Below are 15,282 nucleotides of genomic sequence, written 5' to 3' on the forward strand. Positions count from 1 at the left end.
ATACATCATATGCATGCATCATGCATGATGCTATCTATGTATTGCTCCAGGCTGGTTGGGCCGGGCCCCAACAAACATGTACGAAACTCTACGCCTATGAAAACTACTACAGTCTTCGCCCTCTCTAGCAGAGATCTTCCGTGATGTGATATGCTATACGTTCTTCGGTTAGGGCTGTGCGAATACTCGAATAACATTAGTTTAATTCGAATCGCATTTGGAGAAAAACGAGTATTCGAATCCCAAAACGATTATTCGAAAAGAAATTAGAATACCCAATTTAAATACGAATACAGTTTCCTAAACCGAGTAATCGTTTCCAAGGGGTTAAATTCGAATAGAAAACGAGAATTCAATTGAAAGATTTTGCACTTCGTGGTATTTTTTCTCTCACGAAATACAAGTCTTAGCGTGGGAACCAGAGTGAAAGGAAAAATTCAAATCTATGCGGGAACTAAAATATTTTTAGACTACTACATGTATTTAGAAAACGATTAATCGTTTTGAAACGAGTATTCGTCTGGTGAAACCGAGTAATCTATTTTCTAGCACTCGTTTTGAAAAAAAGGAGTACTCGAACAAGATTTTTTGAAAAAGAGTAATATTTGTTTGAACGAGTACTCGATTCGGATTTCGAGTAGGAGATTTACTATTCGATTCAGTTTGAAAACCACTATTTGCACAGCCCTAGTTTCGGTTTATAAAAGGGGGAGGGAGGTATATACTATTCTAAGGGAGCGGTAGCTCCCTTAGATAAGGCCTGATGATGGCTCTAATGTATAAGGAAGGTTTTTTGATTGGATGTAACTTTTTTCGTATTATGTTTAGTGTTTTCAAATTTTTCCTCTGAACTACAATCCTGGCCCTTAATATGTGGTTAAAATTTCAAGGAGATCCGTCCAATAGTTTATTTTATAAACCATAAAGTTGCTAAGGGTGGTTTTCATTTGCATAAAATTAATCACAGATTTTGAGGAAAAACTAGAAAATCGCCATAGAAATAACATGGGAAATTTTCCAAACTTCCCCATTTGGTAACTACCCCTACAGAATTAACAATACGTTCGTTAGATTTGAGAACGGTCTTGAATGAAAGCCTAATTTTTAGAGTTGGCGCCACTCTTGGTTTCATTAAGATCAATTAAGTTTAAGTATTGTTTTTGACAGTTTTAAATACATACTCCGACTTGCGTTGTTTTACCCTAAATCAAATACTGTTGAACTTACGATGTTTTATCATGGGTTAAGTCATGTTTAAAGCCACTCTTGGACTTACGTTGTATTACCACAAATCATAGCACAAATTACTAAAATAGAGACTACCGCCATGGATTTAGTATAGAACCTTACACTTCATGGATATATCACTGTAGCCTTCGGTAAGGCAATTCGATTTTAACTACATTTATGTCATAAAAGTTAGCGAGGGTGGGGGTACAAGCTGATGACGTAAAAATTGAGGCGAACTTTCTTTTTCTCGGCGCATTCCCCTTGAATTTATCTCAAATTGTACATCACAAACGCGCGTGTCACTGAATTTGCCTCAAATTTTACGTCACAAACCAGTTTGCACCATTTCAGCCGAGGAATAAAGGTGGAATTCATAAGCGTCGGACGCAACACAATTTAGTGAAGGCGAAGGCAGGGTGTCGTGCGCAAAAGGCAGGACGTTTGCGCCAGTCTTGGAAATAAGGATTTTTTTGAAACTAGTCCTCGGGACCAGTGACCCCCAGCGACTGCAATATTAAACTGGTTTATGGGACCAGTGACCCTATCCCTAATTTATTGTTTACTAATCCTATTGAAAAATTTAGGGAGTATTTCTTTGACGCACAGCCCATTCAATCGGGCTATAGATGCAAAATTATGTCAAAAATCAGAGTTAACTCTTAACATTTCCGTCATCGGGGGGAACACCGTTTTTGGTCCTAATTTTGAAAGTACTGGTTGAAATCTCTTGAAATTTTAATGAGATTTGCAAAAAACGTTCGGTATTTTTGTGCAAAATTTTTCTCTTACAAAGCTTTTTGTAACAACATTAAAGCGAAAATTAACCATATTTTAAAGGCTTAGTCTCAAACAGTTTAAATTTGTTTCCTTCAGTATCACTGGTTCGAGTCTCTTGAAATTTTAGTGAAAGGCATATTGAAAGGTTTTAAATTATCGTGCAAAATTTGGAACTTTTAAAACGAATAGTTCTTTTCCTATAATTTCCCTAAGCGACTCAATACACCTAAAAATAAATTCATTCAAAATTTACAACGGCCATACGAGTTTCTAAACCGGGCTTTCACGAATGAGGGGTGATCTTATTGGTTCGCTTAGAAATGCGCAGAGGCAGAATTTTAGTGTCAGAATGTTTTCAGCCAATGAAAAAATGTCACCTTTGAGTTTGTATATCTGTTCACTGGATGGCGCTTGCTCCATTTTCAATCTGCCCCTTAACGGGCGTATATATATGGCCAGCTTGTTTATTTTATTTTTAGGTCTATAGGTTGTAGGATTATGCACAAGCACAATTTTAATGAATGTTTTGGAAGTGAATTGTTTCTTTGAAAACTTTGAAACTTTGCATCATAATTTGAAACCGTTCAATGTGCCTCTCACAAAAATTTCAAGAGATTCGAACAAGTGAAACGGAAGAAACTTATTAAACCGTTCCAAGACCAAGCCCTTCATTTAGGGCTAATTTTCGTTCTAATATTTATACAAAAAACTATAAAAGGGAAACTTTTTAAAATTTCCAAAACATAGCAAACGTTGATTTGCACATCTCTTTAAAATTTCAAGAGATTTGCACGAGTATTTTCAAAATTAGGGCTAAATAACCATGTTCCTCCCATAGCCGGTCATGTTAAAAGCTGGCTCCTTGGATTTTTCGAGCGAAAAAGCCGAAAATTACCAACACGCGCTTTTACATAGGAAAAACCATGAACGCTGGATCTCTAAAGGGACCGGAAAACGCCCGCCTTCCACTGTACAAACCGAGTCCTCTCTAGCATAGCGTCGGGGGAAGAGATGGGGGTTGTGAATTTGGGAGCACTCAAGGCCATCGGCCTTTTGTGATTCTGAATAAACCTATTGAAAAGAAATTTAAACGACCTTGGCCGTACCCGTTTTTTTTTATTTACTTTTTCACAAAGCAAACGTGCTATAGAGAAAAATCTATTCCGTTCACCAGTCCCTTTAGAGATCCAGCGTTCATGGAAAAACATTGTGTGTAGGGGCTTCTATAGCGTGTGAAGCCAAAGCTTGATCGAGTGGGCTGTGGTTGTAGCAAGGAAGGCAAGAATCACATGAATGAGAAAAAGTCAAGGCTTGGAGACTATATCCATGGAGTAGAAATTTATAATGACAAGAATTTTTAAACTGGTCCCTCCTGAATTTTCATAAAAATTCTCAATTAATAAACTGGTCCCAAGGACCAGTAACCCCCGGATTTTGAATAAAAAAACTGGTCCGAGCAATTAATAAACTGGTTTTTGACCTGTGGACCTGTGCTATTTCCAAGACTGGTTTGCGCACGACGCCCTGCCTTCGCCTGTACTAAATTGCCTTCCGTCCGTTGATTATGAATTCCACCTTTAATGTAGTGCGTGTTTTAAGGTTAGTCCATGAAGCGTAAGCTTCTATACTAAATCCATGCTTCCGCCGACGTAAACTAGTTCATAGCCCACTCGATCCGCGCTCGCGGACGCTGCGCGTGATCGAGTGGGCTATGTCTAGTTGGTAGGTACATAGCCCACTTGATCCCGCGCATCACGATGCAAGCTGCTCGCGCTATAGAAGCCCGATCAAAGAATTCAGTTTACATGTATAAGCGCGACCTTTGAAAAATTTAACATTAAGTTCTATGGGAGGAGGTCAGTTTTTTCGCCATATACTCTGTCCTATTGATCGAAATTACATGAAATTTTAACGAGAAGTGTGTTTCGACGTGTTTTATTATACTAAACAGGATTCAAGCTTCTAGAGCGGATAGTGTTTTTTAAAAATTATTTTCAAAATTAAAATGAGGGGTTCAGTACTAAGACTGAATATATCTTCGGATCTACTGATACAAACGTCCTGAAATTTTAATGAGAGGTGTGTTACAATCTATTCTATTATATTAAAAAGGATTCAAGCTTTTAGAGTGGATAATTATTTTCATAAAAATTAATTTCCAATGTCATAATTGTAAATTAAGTGCTTAATGCACAATATCTTCGGATCTAATGGCCCAAATATCCTGAAGAAGTCAGACTTAGATTCAATTGCATCGGATGAAGTGATCTTTGGATGTTTTTTAAATACGATGAACTAACGCAAAATGTAAGACAAGCCAACGACCAAACTTACGGTGACATTCTAAGCAGAGTTAGAATTGGAAATATTACGGAGGCAGATGTTGCAACCTTAGAAAGTAGATTGGTTGCCATTTCTACGAGAAAAAAATTAGTCAACCACATGTCACTTTGAACGAGATGCTTCTTAAAAGTAAATGGCTCGGTAAACGGCTAATTATTCATAAGGATGAATCGTTGGCTGAGGGACATTATGTGAACTTTGTAAAGAAAGACAACGGCTGGTACGAGGTCAGACATGCAATGATTAGAAAAAGAGAGCGATTCATCTGTGTTCTGCACTTGGAAATAGTAAAAGCATTTTAAAGGGAATGTAAAGGGCATGGAGTCTTTATGAAATTTAACCAGGAGGAAAGTTAATGTTACCTGCCAAAGATGTACGAATAGTTTCATATTCCCTTTAAGGTAATTCATGACTGGGTAAAATTATCGGCTCTCGAGTAAGTTTAAGATTTACGATAGTTCAAGGTTAACTTTGGAGTTGTCCTGGCAATAGCTGTGCAAAGGGAGGGAAGGGAGGGTTGTAGGGCCTAGCTATGGCTACGAGAGAAAACCCCACGAATTTTGCGTTAATTATAGAATTTCCAAGAGGTAAAAAGAAACTAAAAGCGTAACCCCTGTTGGTAAAGCGTTGCAATTAAATACAATTCCATAATAAGCTCGTGAAAAAGGCTACTTAACACTGAACAGACTTGATGAACTGAAATTTAGACACTAGTATCCAAATTTTAAAGCAATATCAATTCCAATTAATTTTTTGAAGGAGTGCACTAAATATCAGTTTCACAACTTCATTACCAACGCTCTAAATTTTTAACGTTAAGACTAGGGGTCGGCATTTGGATAGGAAAATATCTGTTTGTTTTATCTTTATTCATTATTTGAAATTATCCACGGGAAGTCTATGATAAATGCAATGTAATCACGAATAATTATCTGATTATTATTTATGAATAACTGATTAACCAAAATTCTGTGGATTATCTTGTCCAAACGCCGACCCCTAGTTAAGACACCCTTTAAATTTTTACATTACTAATTTTAAAAAGTTTCAAAAAGTCCACAAGATTTTATAAAACCATAGAATTAATAATCTAATTTTAAGCATTTATAACTTGAACACCCTAATAGCTGAGATTTATGATAATATCTATAAGTATATGCTTTTATTTGCATAATTTTCGAATAATATACCCGGCCCAAATTGATAACAATTACATTACTTAAATTTTAAACTAGTTAGTAGTTTTTCCTAGGGGTCGGCGTTTGGACAAGATAATCCACAGAATTTTGGTTAATCAGTTATCCATGGATAATAATCAGATAATTATTCGTGATTACATTGCATTTATCATAGACTTCCCGTGGATAATTTCAAATAATGAATAAAGATAAAACAAACAGATATTTTCCTATCCAAATGCCGACCCCTAGTTTTTCCAAAATAGCAATATGAACTAAATTATTTGTCTGGTTAACTAATACCCTACTATTGGTGTAGAAATTTATTTTTTAAGTGTAAAAGAACTTTTCACTATTGTGGTTACCAAAAAAATATAGAAATAGCCCCCATAAATAGAACAATTACTAAACAATTTTTCTCAAACAAAATATTCCAGGAAGTTTTGCATATTCTCTTTGTGTAGCTAAACAGCTGGCGTGACAGGTGCGCGTTGCTTAAAATTCAACAGGGGTAGAATTTGCCAAAAGTTTCTGGAAAATATTTAAAATACATTTAAAATTTAATAACCATTTCATTGTCCCTTTGCTAACCCATGCACAAAATAATGATTATATAAAACAGCAGTGTTCCATAAGTTTAAGCTAAGAGTTGCGTGACAAAATTTTAAAAACATAGCCTAAAATTTTATTCTATGAGACTTACGGCGTTTTTGTCGTGCTTTACGCCGTTAGAGGGATATTAAGCAAGAAAATGGCGTTTGAGCCCGGGTGCTTGTAGGTGCTTGTGGGTGCTTGTAGGTACTTGTGGGTGCTTGTAGGTACTTGTGGGTGCTTGTAGGTACTTGTGGGTACTTGTGGGTGCTTGTAGGTACTTGTGGGTGCTTGTAGGTACTTGTGGGTGCTTGTAGGTACTTGTGGGTGCTTGTAGGCACTTGTGGGTGCTTGTAGGCACTTGTGGGTGCTTGTAGGTACTTGTGGGTGCTTGTAGGTACTTTTGGGTACTTGTGGGTGCTTGTAGGTACTTGTGGGTGCTTGTAGGTACTTGTGGGTACTTGTAGGTGCTTGTGGGTACTTGCCCCGGGTGCTTGTGGGTACTTGCCCCGGGTACTTGTGGGTGTTTGTAGTTACTTGTGGGTGCTTGTAGGTACTTGTGGGTACTTGTGGATGCTTGTAGGTACTTGTGGGTACTTGCCCCGGGTAATTGATCCTTTGATTATGTAATAGTCCTATTTGCCCCTTCCCTCCTTCGTTAACATTTGCTCCATAGGATACTCCGTATACGGGAAAAACCTGGAAACTCAGGGAAGTACATGGGGAAAAGCCTGGAAATCTCAGGGAAATTTATTTTCCAAAAGTTGTATGAAGCTTGTTATGGAACATATCTTATAAACTTATGGTTTTAGATATATAAAATTTTACCAAGAAGCGATATCTAGTTTACTAGGGAGAAGATATAAGATGCCAAGTATTCGCGCACCATAGTCCCAGTCCCACCACTTACCCCCCTCCGATTTAATTTTTGAACTAGACCAGGCAATTTTTAAACTGGTCATTTTCCCTGTGTCACCGCCTTATTTCCCACGCTGGCGCGAGTTGCTTTGCGTTGGCGAATGCGTGATGGAGTAGGCTATGCCTGGAGTCCCAACCTTGAAGGAGAGAGGAATGGAGTGGAAACCCTAATACCTATAGCGTTGCCTGTGTACCCCCACCTACGGCACCATAGTCCTCCCAGCATCGTCAGCGGTTAGGTAGGGTCGTACTGGACTAAATTGTAAAGGGCGCTCCCTCTATCTTCAAAATAGAAGCTAGTTCTCATACAAATGTAATGGCGCTACGCGGCAACACTTAGCAATCGCCTACCGAAGGGTAGGGGCGTGCGCGAGGTACATTGGGAGAGATACGGTGCCGCAGGTCGCCAATCATCATTTCCAATCCATCTCAACTCCCTTATCCCTGTCCCAACCCCCGCGACTTCCAACCACTAGATAAGCCCACTCGATCACGCTCTCTTTTCCCCGGCTACATATTTTGAAGATGGCACTTTTTAGGCGTATTAACAATCTTGGATCATCTTTGTGAACTTTTAGGGTAGCCCTGACTATATTTTGTTTAAGGTTTTAAGCTTAAACAAACAGACGTTAGTTTTTGCTACATAAAAGTTTGAAATTGACAATCTCGGATCGTCTTTGTGAAGTTTTAAGGATATCCGAATTTCATATTGAGCTTATGACAATTTTGAGCTAAATGTTAAACGGACATAAATCAGCATTTTTAAAAATTTTGTAAAATTGTCAATTTGGTCCTATTTCTGGAAGTTTTAGGGGGCGCCTCGCGTTTCAAATATGATTGTAAAAAATTTAATTATGTTAATTACAATAAGAATCCGAACTTTTAATGATTTACGTTTTTTTTGAAGTGTCATTATAAATAAATGTCTGATTGAGCTAAAGTTATGGTTCCCTTTATATATGTTTCTGCTTAGAGCAGATTTTGAAAATGTAAAACAGTTTCTTAACATTCTTAATTAAAATGAAGACTGAAGGAACAGATATTAATCAAAAATGTCTTGATTAGAATAAAGACCTAAAAAGTATCGATAAGACTGAGGTTATCACTTGTCTGAAGGATCAGATATTAATTTTTCTTTTTAATTGAAACTTAAATGCATGCTTAAGAAAAAACAACGTTCCATTACCGTTTTCCGTTGAAATAAATTATTATACTGGTAATCAATTTCAAAAATTTACTTATCTCGGCTTTTCGACCACAATTCCATTCCCCGAAAACATTTTATCATTACATTAATTACTTTTGGGAGATAACGTGTCAAAATAACCTATAAAACAATAAAAAAACTGTAATAGCAGTCTGTTTAGCCATGACAACAACCTTTTAAAAGTTACAAGCACTATATAACCCTTTCGTGTCTAACAGGACCTGAGCAAACTATAGCTTAACCTGCTACTAGTACGACCAGAGAGAATTGATGTAAACTGGAGTTGAAATTTCATCATGTGCGACCTGCCGCACTGAAACTCTCCCATAGTTCCAGTGTGTGTAGAACATAATTTTTTCGCTGTTATCTGCCAAAATCAATCTTTCTAGGTAGTGCCGCCTCCTCACTTGAATTTTTCATGATATATTAAGGTTTGAACGAACAAAATTCTAGATTACTATTTTCACTACCATGTCCCTCTGCTAACTTGAAGAAAACTTTCCTCTCTTTTTGCTGCTCATTACCGGTGCCATTCCCTTGACTTTCTGTTCGTTATAACTACTATCATGAGTTTATTTATTTCAAACCAAAATATAAAAAATAGGATTCTTTTTCCTTTTGTGCTACTTAGAATTTACAAATGCATATAACGTTGTGCCGTGCCATATGAAAAAGTCTCTAACCATTGTTAGAAACTAGAGAGAGAAATTGGGCAGTAACACTGATCATGCCCTGAACTATGAGAAAGAACAATACAACGGTTGACTAAAGTACACTTGATATTATATCATTTTGCAAAACCGCGAGTAAAAATCTTACTGTCCCTATTGAATTTGGCGACATTGGTTTTAGAATAATTAAAATAATCAACTTCGAAGCGTGCCGGTTACGAATGGGGATGTAACGTCTTTAGGAACCTTTTAAAACGCAAAACCATACACGTACTCTCCCAAAAGTAATTAATATAATGATAAAATGTTTTCGGGGAATGGAATTGTGGTCGAAAAGCCGAGATAAGTAAATTTTTGAAATTGATTACCAGTATAATAATTTATTTCAACGGAAAACGGTAATGGAACGTTGTTTTTTCTTAAGCATGCATTTAAGTTTCAATTAAAAAGAAAAATTAATATCTGATCCTTCAGACAAGTGATAACCTCAGTCTTATCGATACTTTTTAGGTCTTTATTCTAATCAAGACATTTTTGATTAATATAGTTTGCCTTGGTCGCTTTCTACATAGACTAATGGCACCCCATGTTATCCCCTCGTAGAGTTTAATTCAGTCCAGGGGGCACTGCCATTACTCTATTCAGTAGGTATTGAGTAGCTATAAAAATGTTTCTTTATTGTGTTTATTTTGCTAAAATGTTGAAATAATTAATCAAAGAGGCAAATAAGGACATGCAATTGACATATCCTTTTTTCACCTCAAATTACATAATTCCTTCAAGTGAGGTTGAACATGGAGCAAAAAAATTTAATTTATTAGTTCAAATTGTAAATGTACAGTCCTAAAATTGAGGTTTTGTCATTAAATATAATTTGTTCACACTTTCTGATATGAAATGTTCAGGTACTAGTTTTATTCAAAACTAATGTGTGTAATCGGCAAGTCCTGTTCACATTATCGGAATCAATTAATTTGGTAAAGTTGAATATACTCATTTTAAAAAATAAACACAAATAATTGTAATTCTTACCCTAATTAGTCAAGAAGAAATGGAGCCAATCTCTCATTATTTGAACCTCTACCTATCCTAGCTCTCTCAGCTTTCCACCGTTGAAATCCTAATTTTAAAAATTGCATTCTAGGCGTAGTTTCTGGTGAATCAATAAACATAAGTTAAATATAGCTAAATATAATTTTGAGCATACATAATGTGTTCCGAAATTTTAAATAAAGAACATGGCGATCACTTTATGACAAACCTTTGGAAGCCATTTCAGTTTGATGTTTGGAAATCAAACTTTATAATCCCACTCGAATTTTTAATGTAAATGAATTCCTATTTAACAAAAAAAAACTGAATAACTAAAGCGTTTAGAATATACAATAGAATAAGCGGTAATATAATTACTTACTATTTAAAATAACAGCTGTAAATCCTCTAATGACAGAGCAACAAGTGTTTCCAAATTTCACTATAGTCTGTCAAACGAAAGAAGAGCCCTGAGAAATTTGTCCAAATTGGTGTCGCCACCATCGACCCCATAGTACTTTATCAACTTGTTTTGTTTTGTCAATAGTCGTCTGTAATATAGTCTGCTATTATGTCATTAAAATATATTGCAATGCTAGTTCAACAAAGATAAAACTGGTGTCTTGTCGTTAATTTTGTTTTATATTCTTTAATACTCGATGATCGTAAAAAGCCATGAAACATAATCATATTAAATATATATTGCAAAATGTATTGGTTCTATTGCGATTAAGCCTATCTGTTTATAGCAGACTATATTACAGCCGACTATTGACAAAACAAAACAAGTTGATAAAGTACTATGGGGTCGATGGTGGCGACATCAATTTGGACGAATTTCTCAGGGCTCTTCTTTCGTTTGACAGACTATAACAAATTTCGCGTCGCGACCGAAAGAAAAAATAACCAGCCTAAACCCGTAAACCGGCGATATGGCATCCGAATTCCAAAACGAAAACTTTCCCATGGGCCGGATGGGGAAAGAAATTCAATTAATAAATGCGGTGTGAGAGAGAGGAAAGACACGAGATTTACCAAAATCCGGACCCCCAAAACCCAGCGCTTCTGCAAGCCACGCTTTCTGTTATATTTCTCAGTCCCTAATGTAAGGTCTTTGTACCACGTGACTCAATTGGCCAATGGTGGCTGATGTACATATTTCAAATGAAACGTACCCGCCCCCTGAAGGTCCCTTACAAAAATCTTCTTAAGAACTCTTAAGAAAATTCCTTGGGAAATTTCTTTGGAAATCCTTAAGGCGTTCTTTAGGAAATTGGGGAATATTGGCCTCTTTTTCTTTGGAAATCCTTAAGGCGTTCTTTAGGAAATTGGGGAATATTGGCCTCTTTTTCTTTGGAAATTGCTTTGGAAATATCTTTGGAATTTTCTTGGGAAATATCTTTGGAATTTGCTTGGGAAATATCTTTGGAATTTTCTTGGGAAATATCTTTGGAATTTTCTTGGGAAATATCTTTGGAATTTTCTTGGGAAATATCTTTGGAATTTTCTTGGGAAATATCTTTAGAATTTTCTTGGGAAATATCTTTGGAATTTTCTTGGGAAATATCTTTGGAATTTTCTTGGGAAATATCTTTGGAATTTTCTTGGGAAATATCTTTGGAATTTTCTTGAGAAATGTCTTTGGAATTTTCTTGAGAAATGTCTTTGAAATTTACTTGGGAAATGTCTTTGGAAATTACTTGGGAAATATCTTTGGAATTTTCTTGGGAAATTTTTTTGGAATTTACTTGGGAATTTTTTTTGGAATTTACTTGGGAAATGTCTTTGGAATTTACATGGGAAATATCTTTGGAATTTTCTTGAGAAATGTCTTTGCAATTTTCTTGAGAAATGTCTTTGGAATTTTCTTGGGAAATATCTTGAGAAGTGGGTAAATTAATTTAGCCACTTGAAACGAGGATAGTTCTTACACGCAGAACCATATCCCAATACAGGGAGTGTAGTGAACTACACCCCACATAGCGAAGGAAGTTCTCGCATGCAGTGTGAAATTGCTTATAAAGTCAGACATTTAATCGACTTAAAAACAAACGTAAACGGCAGAAAGTTTTAACCTTGTGCAATTGTATGGTGTACTATGTGGGTTTTGAAGGCTTTAACGGCCAAGCAGTAGATACAGACGTTGTTGTTAAATTTAATAATGTATATTCACTGAGAGTTTTTCAAGTATCAGAAACACGTTTAACCTAATTTTCTCTACAATGTTTTCTAAAAAATATTTATTTTGGACTCTAATTACGCTCGAAATAAAGATAAAACATGCCATAAGAGAATTAAGCAAAAATTCCGACTGACAGCTTAGATTCCCTGTAAATCTAAACATAACGATTTTAATTATATACTCTTATTTTACTTTTAAGAATTAGTGACAGCCGGGAGTGTGGCGCACTCCTGTAAGCCAAGCTTCTGGGCGGCAAAGTTTGAGGGAATAAGACACATGTCGGCGATCCAACCCTATAAGTGCCGACTGCCCCGTGTCCGCCGGAGGTGACTTGACCCCCACACCCCTTCCGTCACCTCCCAAGTAAACCTCATTTCCTTCCCTGCTTAAATACATACTGAACCCTGACTAATCGCATCCTTGTCGCGGACGTATGTGCCCTACTTACATTGAAACATCCACAATAGAAAAAAAGAGTTAGTGCCATAATTTTCGTCATCCACAAACTTAAAATGTGAAAAACTTTGGAAAATAAACCCTAAACCTTCTTTGGAAATTGATCTCAAGAATTCCTAAAGAATTTCGTTGGAAAATATTCTCTAGACGTTCTTTGTTAATTTATCTCTAGAAATCCTAAAGAATTTCTTTAGAAAATAATCCCAGGAAATTCTTTGGGAATTTACCTCTAGAATTCCTAAAGAATTTCTTAGAAAATAATCCCAAGAAATTCTTTGGAAATTTATCTCTAGAATTCCTAAAGAATTTCTTTAGAAAATAATCCCTAGACCTTCTTTGGAAATTTATCTCTAGAATTCCTAAAGAATTTCTTTAGAAACTAATCCTAAGAAATTCTTTGGAAATTTATCTCTAGAATTCCTAAAGAATTTTTTCAGAAAATAATCCCAAGAAATTCTTTGGAAATTTATCTCTAGAATTCCTAAAGAATTTCTTTAGAAAATAATCCCTAGACCTTCTTTGGAAATTTATCTCTAGAATTTCTTTAGAAAATAATCCCAAGACATTCTTTGGAAATTTATCTCTAGAATTTCTAAAGAATTTCTTTAGAAAATAATCCAAAGACATTCTTTGGAAATTTATCTCTAGAATTCCTAAAGAATTTTTCAGAAAATAATCCCAAGAAATTCTTTGGAAATTTATCTCAAGAATTCCTAAAGAATTTCTTTAGAAAATAATCCCTAGACCTTCTTTGGAAATTTATCTCTAGAATTCCTAAAGAATTTCTTTAGAAAATAATCCTAAGAAATTCTTTGGAAATTTATCTCTAGAATTCCTAAAGAATTTCTTTAGAAAATAATCCTAAGAAATTCTTTGGAAATTTATCTCTAGAATTCCTAAAGAATTTTTTCAGAAAATAATCCCAAGAAATTCTTTGGAAATTTATCTCTAGAATTCCTAAAGAATTTCTTTAGAAAATAATCCCAAGAAATTCTTTGGAAATTTATCTCAAGAATTCTTTAGGAAATTCCAAGGAAGTCTTTGGAAATTGTTTCTTTAGAAAATGATCCCAAGGGCTCCGTAGGGTTCCAAAGAAATTCCTTTAGAACTCTCAAGAAGTTTTTTGTAAGGGGTCTCGCCATCTAGCGTTAAAAATCGGTAGTTTACGGAGGAGAGTATTCCTTTAATTCCTCTTTGACGCGTTTTGCATCAGCTGCTTACGTTAATAATTGCCAACCACTTTACAGTCTCTTTAAGTTTCTGAGATTATCGAAACTAGATATCAAAGAGACGTATGTCAACCTTACCAAAGTTTTCATAAAATTGACAATTTTGGGTCCTCTAAACTAGCTTCAATTTGGAAGAATAACAGGGGTGATCGAAATTTGCAAAATCGCTACGGAAAAAAGCTATAACTTGCTTTCAGACCTAAATTAATCATTCAAGTCCAAATTATTATAAGTTTCCGAAGTTATCGGTGCTGAATATTAAACAGACAAATGTCAATCAAATCAAAAATTTATTAAAATTAGCAGAATAACAGGAATATTTGGGAACTCGCGACGGAAAAAATAGCTATTACCAAAAGTTTATTAGGGGAAAGTATGCTACGCGCCATAGAGCCAATGTTAAAAATAACGTCCATCAAATTCGCGCCATAGAAAACATAGCCTATAGTCCTTGTAATGGACTAGCAGTAGATCGTGACGTTTCCATGGTTACCTCCAAAAAATAGTACGTTTCCAAGCAAGGCCGACTGTATAATAAAGTCGGCCTTGTTCCAAGGTAGAATCGTAGGAAAAAATGGCGTCGCGATCATCAACTGCGGTGTTTTCATCCCAATTTGGCCCAGAACTTAAATCAAAACTAGTCAAAACAACTGTAAAATACAAAATATTGCAAAAAAGGGGACACCTTTGTAATTGCGACGAAGTTTCAAAAGAAGAACCTCCCTGTAAACGGGTGAGGACTGAGGCTTGAAGAAAACTGTCAGGTAAGGTTTATATTATCAAAGTCTGATTTTGAAATATATAACAATGTTTTTCGTACTTAAATTGCAATAAATATATAAACTTAATTACAGGGATGTTCTGAAAGTGTAACATTGGCCAAAGTGATGGCTTGGCTTATGAACAAAGATAAAAATAAATGTCTCTTAATAAAAGAAAAGCTCAGTCTTCTTGGCAAAGAGGTAATGATTTTCAAGTCATTGAGTTCCAGTCTGAATAAATTTTCTCTCAATTTAAAGATACTTTTGGAAATAACAAGGAAGGATCGGTTCATATTAAAGTACGGATTGGATCCAATTAAAATTGTTATACAAGATGATGGGGAAGCGTCAGTTTTTCACGTCTTTAGGGATTGCGTAAACAAAGTTCAACTGTTTAAACAAGAAGTGTTCCTTGAAAATATCGCGATGAAAATTTTTCACCAACTTTTAGATGATACCTTTTGTCATGTGCCCAGGCCTTACTGAAGACTCAATTAAATTGATAAAAACATTACCATTTATCCCACAAAAAATAATCAAATTAGCTTATCCTTCCGAGCATTACCTTTCGGAATTATGTTTGGCATGGTTTAAGCCCCCCAAAAATGCCCCAATGATTGAACTTGAATCTGGAAGCTATCGATGCACTGAATGCAGTTATCTTTCTCGATATTCTAAAACGTTGTGCAATAAAAAGTTACAATCTA

At 35.6% G+C, this 15,282-nt stretch overlaps 3 protein-coding genes and 1 long non-coding RNA gene across 4 annotated transcripts in view; 3 read left to right on the top strand and 1 right to left on the bottom strand.

Moving 5' to 3' along the window:
- Positions 1-15,282, top strand: part of LOC149682651 (uncharacterized) — a 271,813-nt gene that overhangs the window by 146,600 nt on the left and 109,931 nt on the right. The gene's annotated exons all lie outside the window — the stretch shown is intronic.
- The window catches only part of LOC149682659 (uncharacterized), a 147,951-nt gene that overhangs the window by 64,241 nt on the left and 68,428 nt on the right, over positions 1-15,282 (top strand). The gene's annotated exons all lie outside the window — the stretch shown is intronic.
- Positions 9,759-10,815, bottom strand: LOC149682663 (uncharacterized). Its single transcript, XR_016365509.1, has 4 exons — positions 10,330-10,815; positions 10,177-10,253; positions 9,948-10,068; positions 9,759-9,862 (listed from the first exon to the last, which is right to left on the bottom strand). It is a non-coding gene; the product is annotated as an uncharacterized LOC149682663 (long non-coding RNA).
- On the top strand, positions 14,009-15,280 carry LOC149682664 (uncharacterized). The gene is made up of 3 exons (XM_089834309.1): positions 14,009-14,578; positions 14,669-14,776; positions 14,834-15,280. Exons 2-3 carry the CDS (start codon positions 14,702-14,704, stop codon positions 15,059-15,061), a joined length of 303 nt encoding a protein of 100 aa, XP_089690435.1. The 5' UTR covers positions 14,009-14,578; positions 14,669-14,701; the 3' UTR covers positions 15,062-15,280.

This window comes from Phalangium opilio, unplaced genomic scaffold, assembly GCF_054372755.1.
Source record: "Phalangium opilio isolate 3A_F unplaced genomic scaffold, DU_Popi_V2 ptg000038l_1, whole genome shotgun sequence".
Classification (NCBI taxonomy): Eukaryota; Metazoa; Arthropoda; class Arachnida; order Opiliones; family Phalangiidae; genus Phalangium; species Phalangium opilio.

What these genes read in the sequence shown, in the direction of transcription:
- LOC149682664 (XM_089834309.1), top strand. Translation starts at nt 14,702, where the DNA reads ATGGCTTGGCTTATGAACAAAGATAAAAATAAATGTCTCTTAATAAAA. An exon ending in TCAGTCTTCTTGGCAAAGAG is followed by an intron (nt 14,777 to 14,833) that starts GTAATGATTTTC and finishes CTCAATTTAAAG; the next exon opens with ATACTTTTGGAAATAACAAG.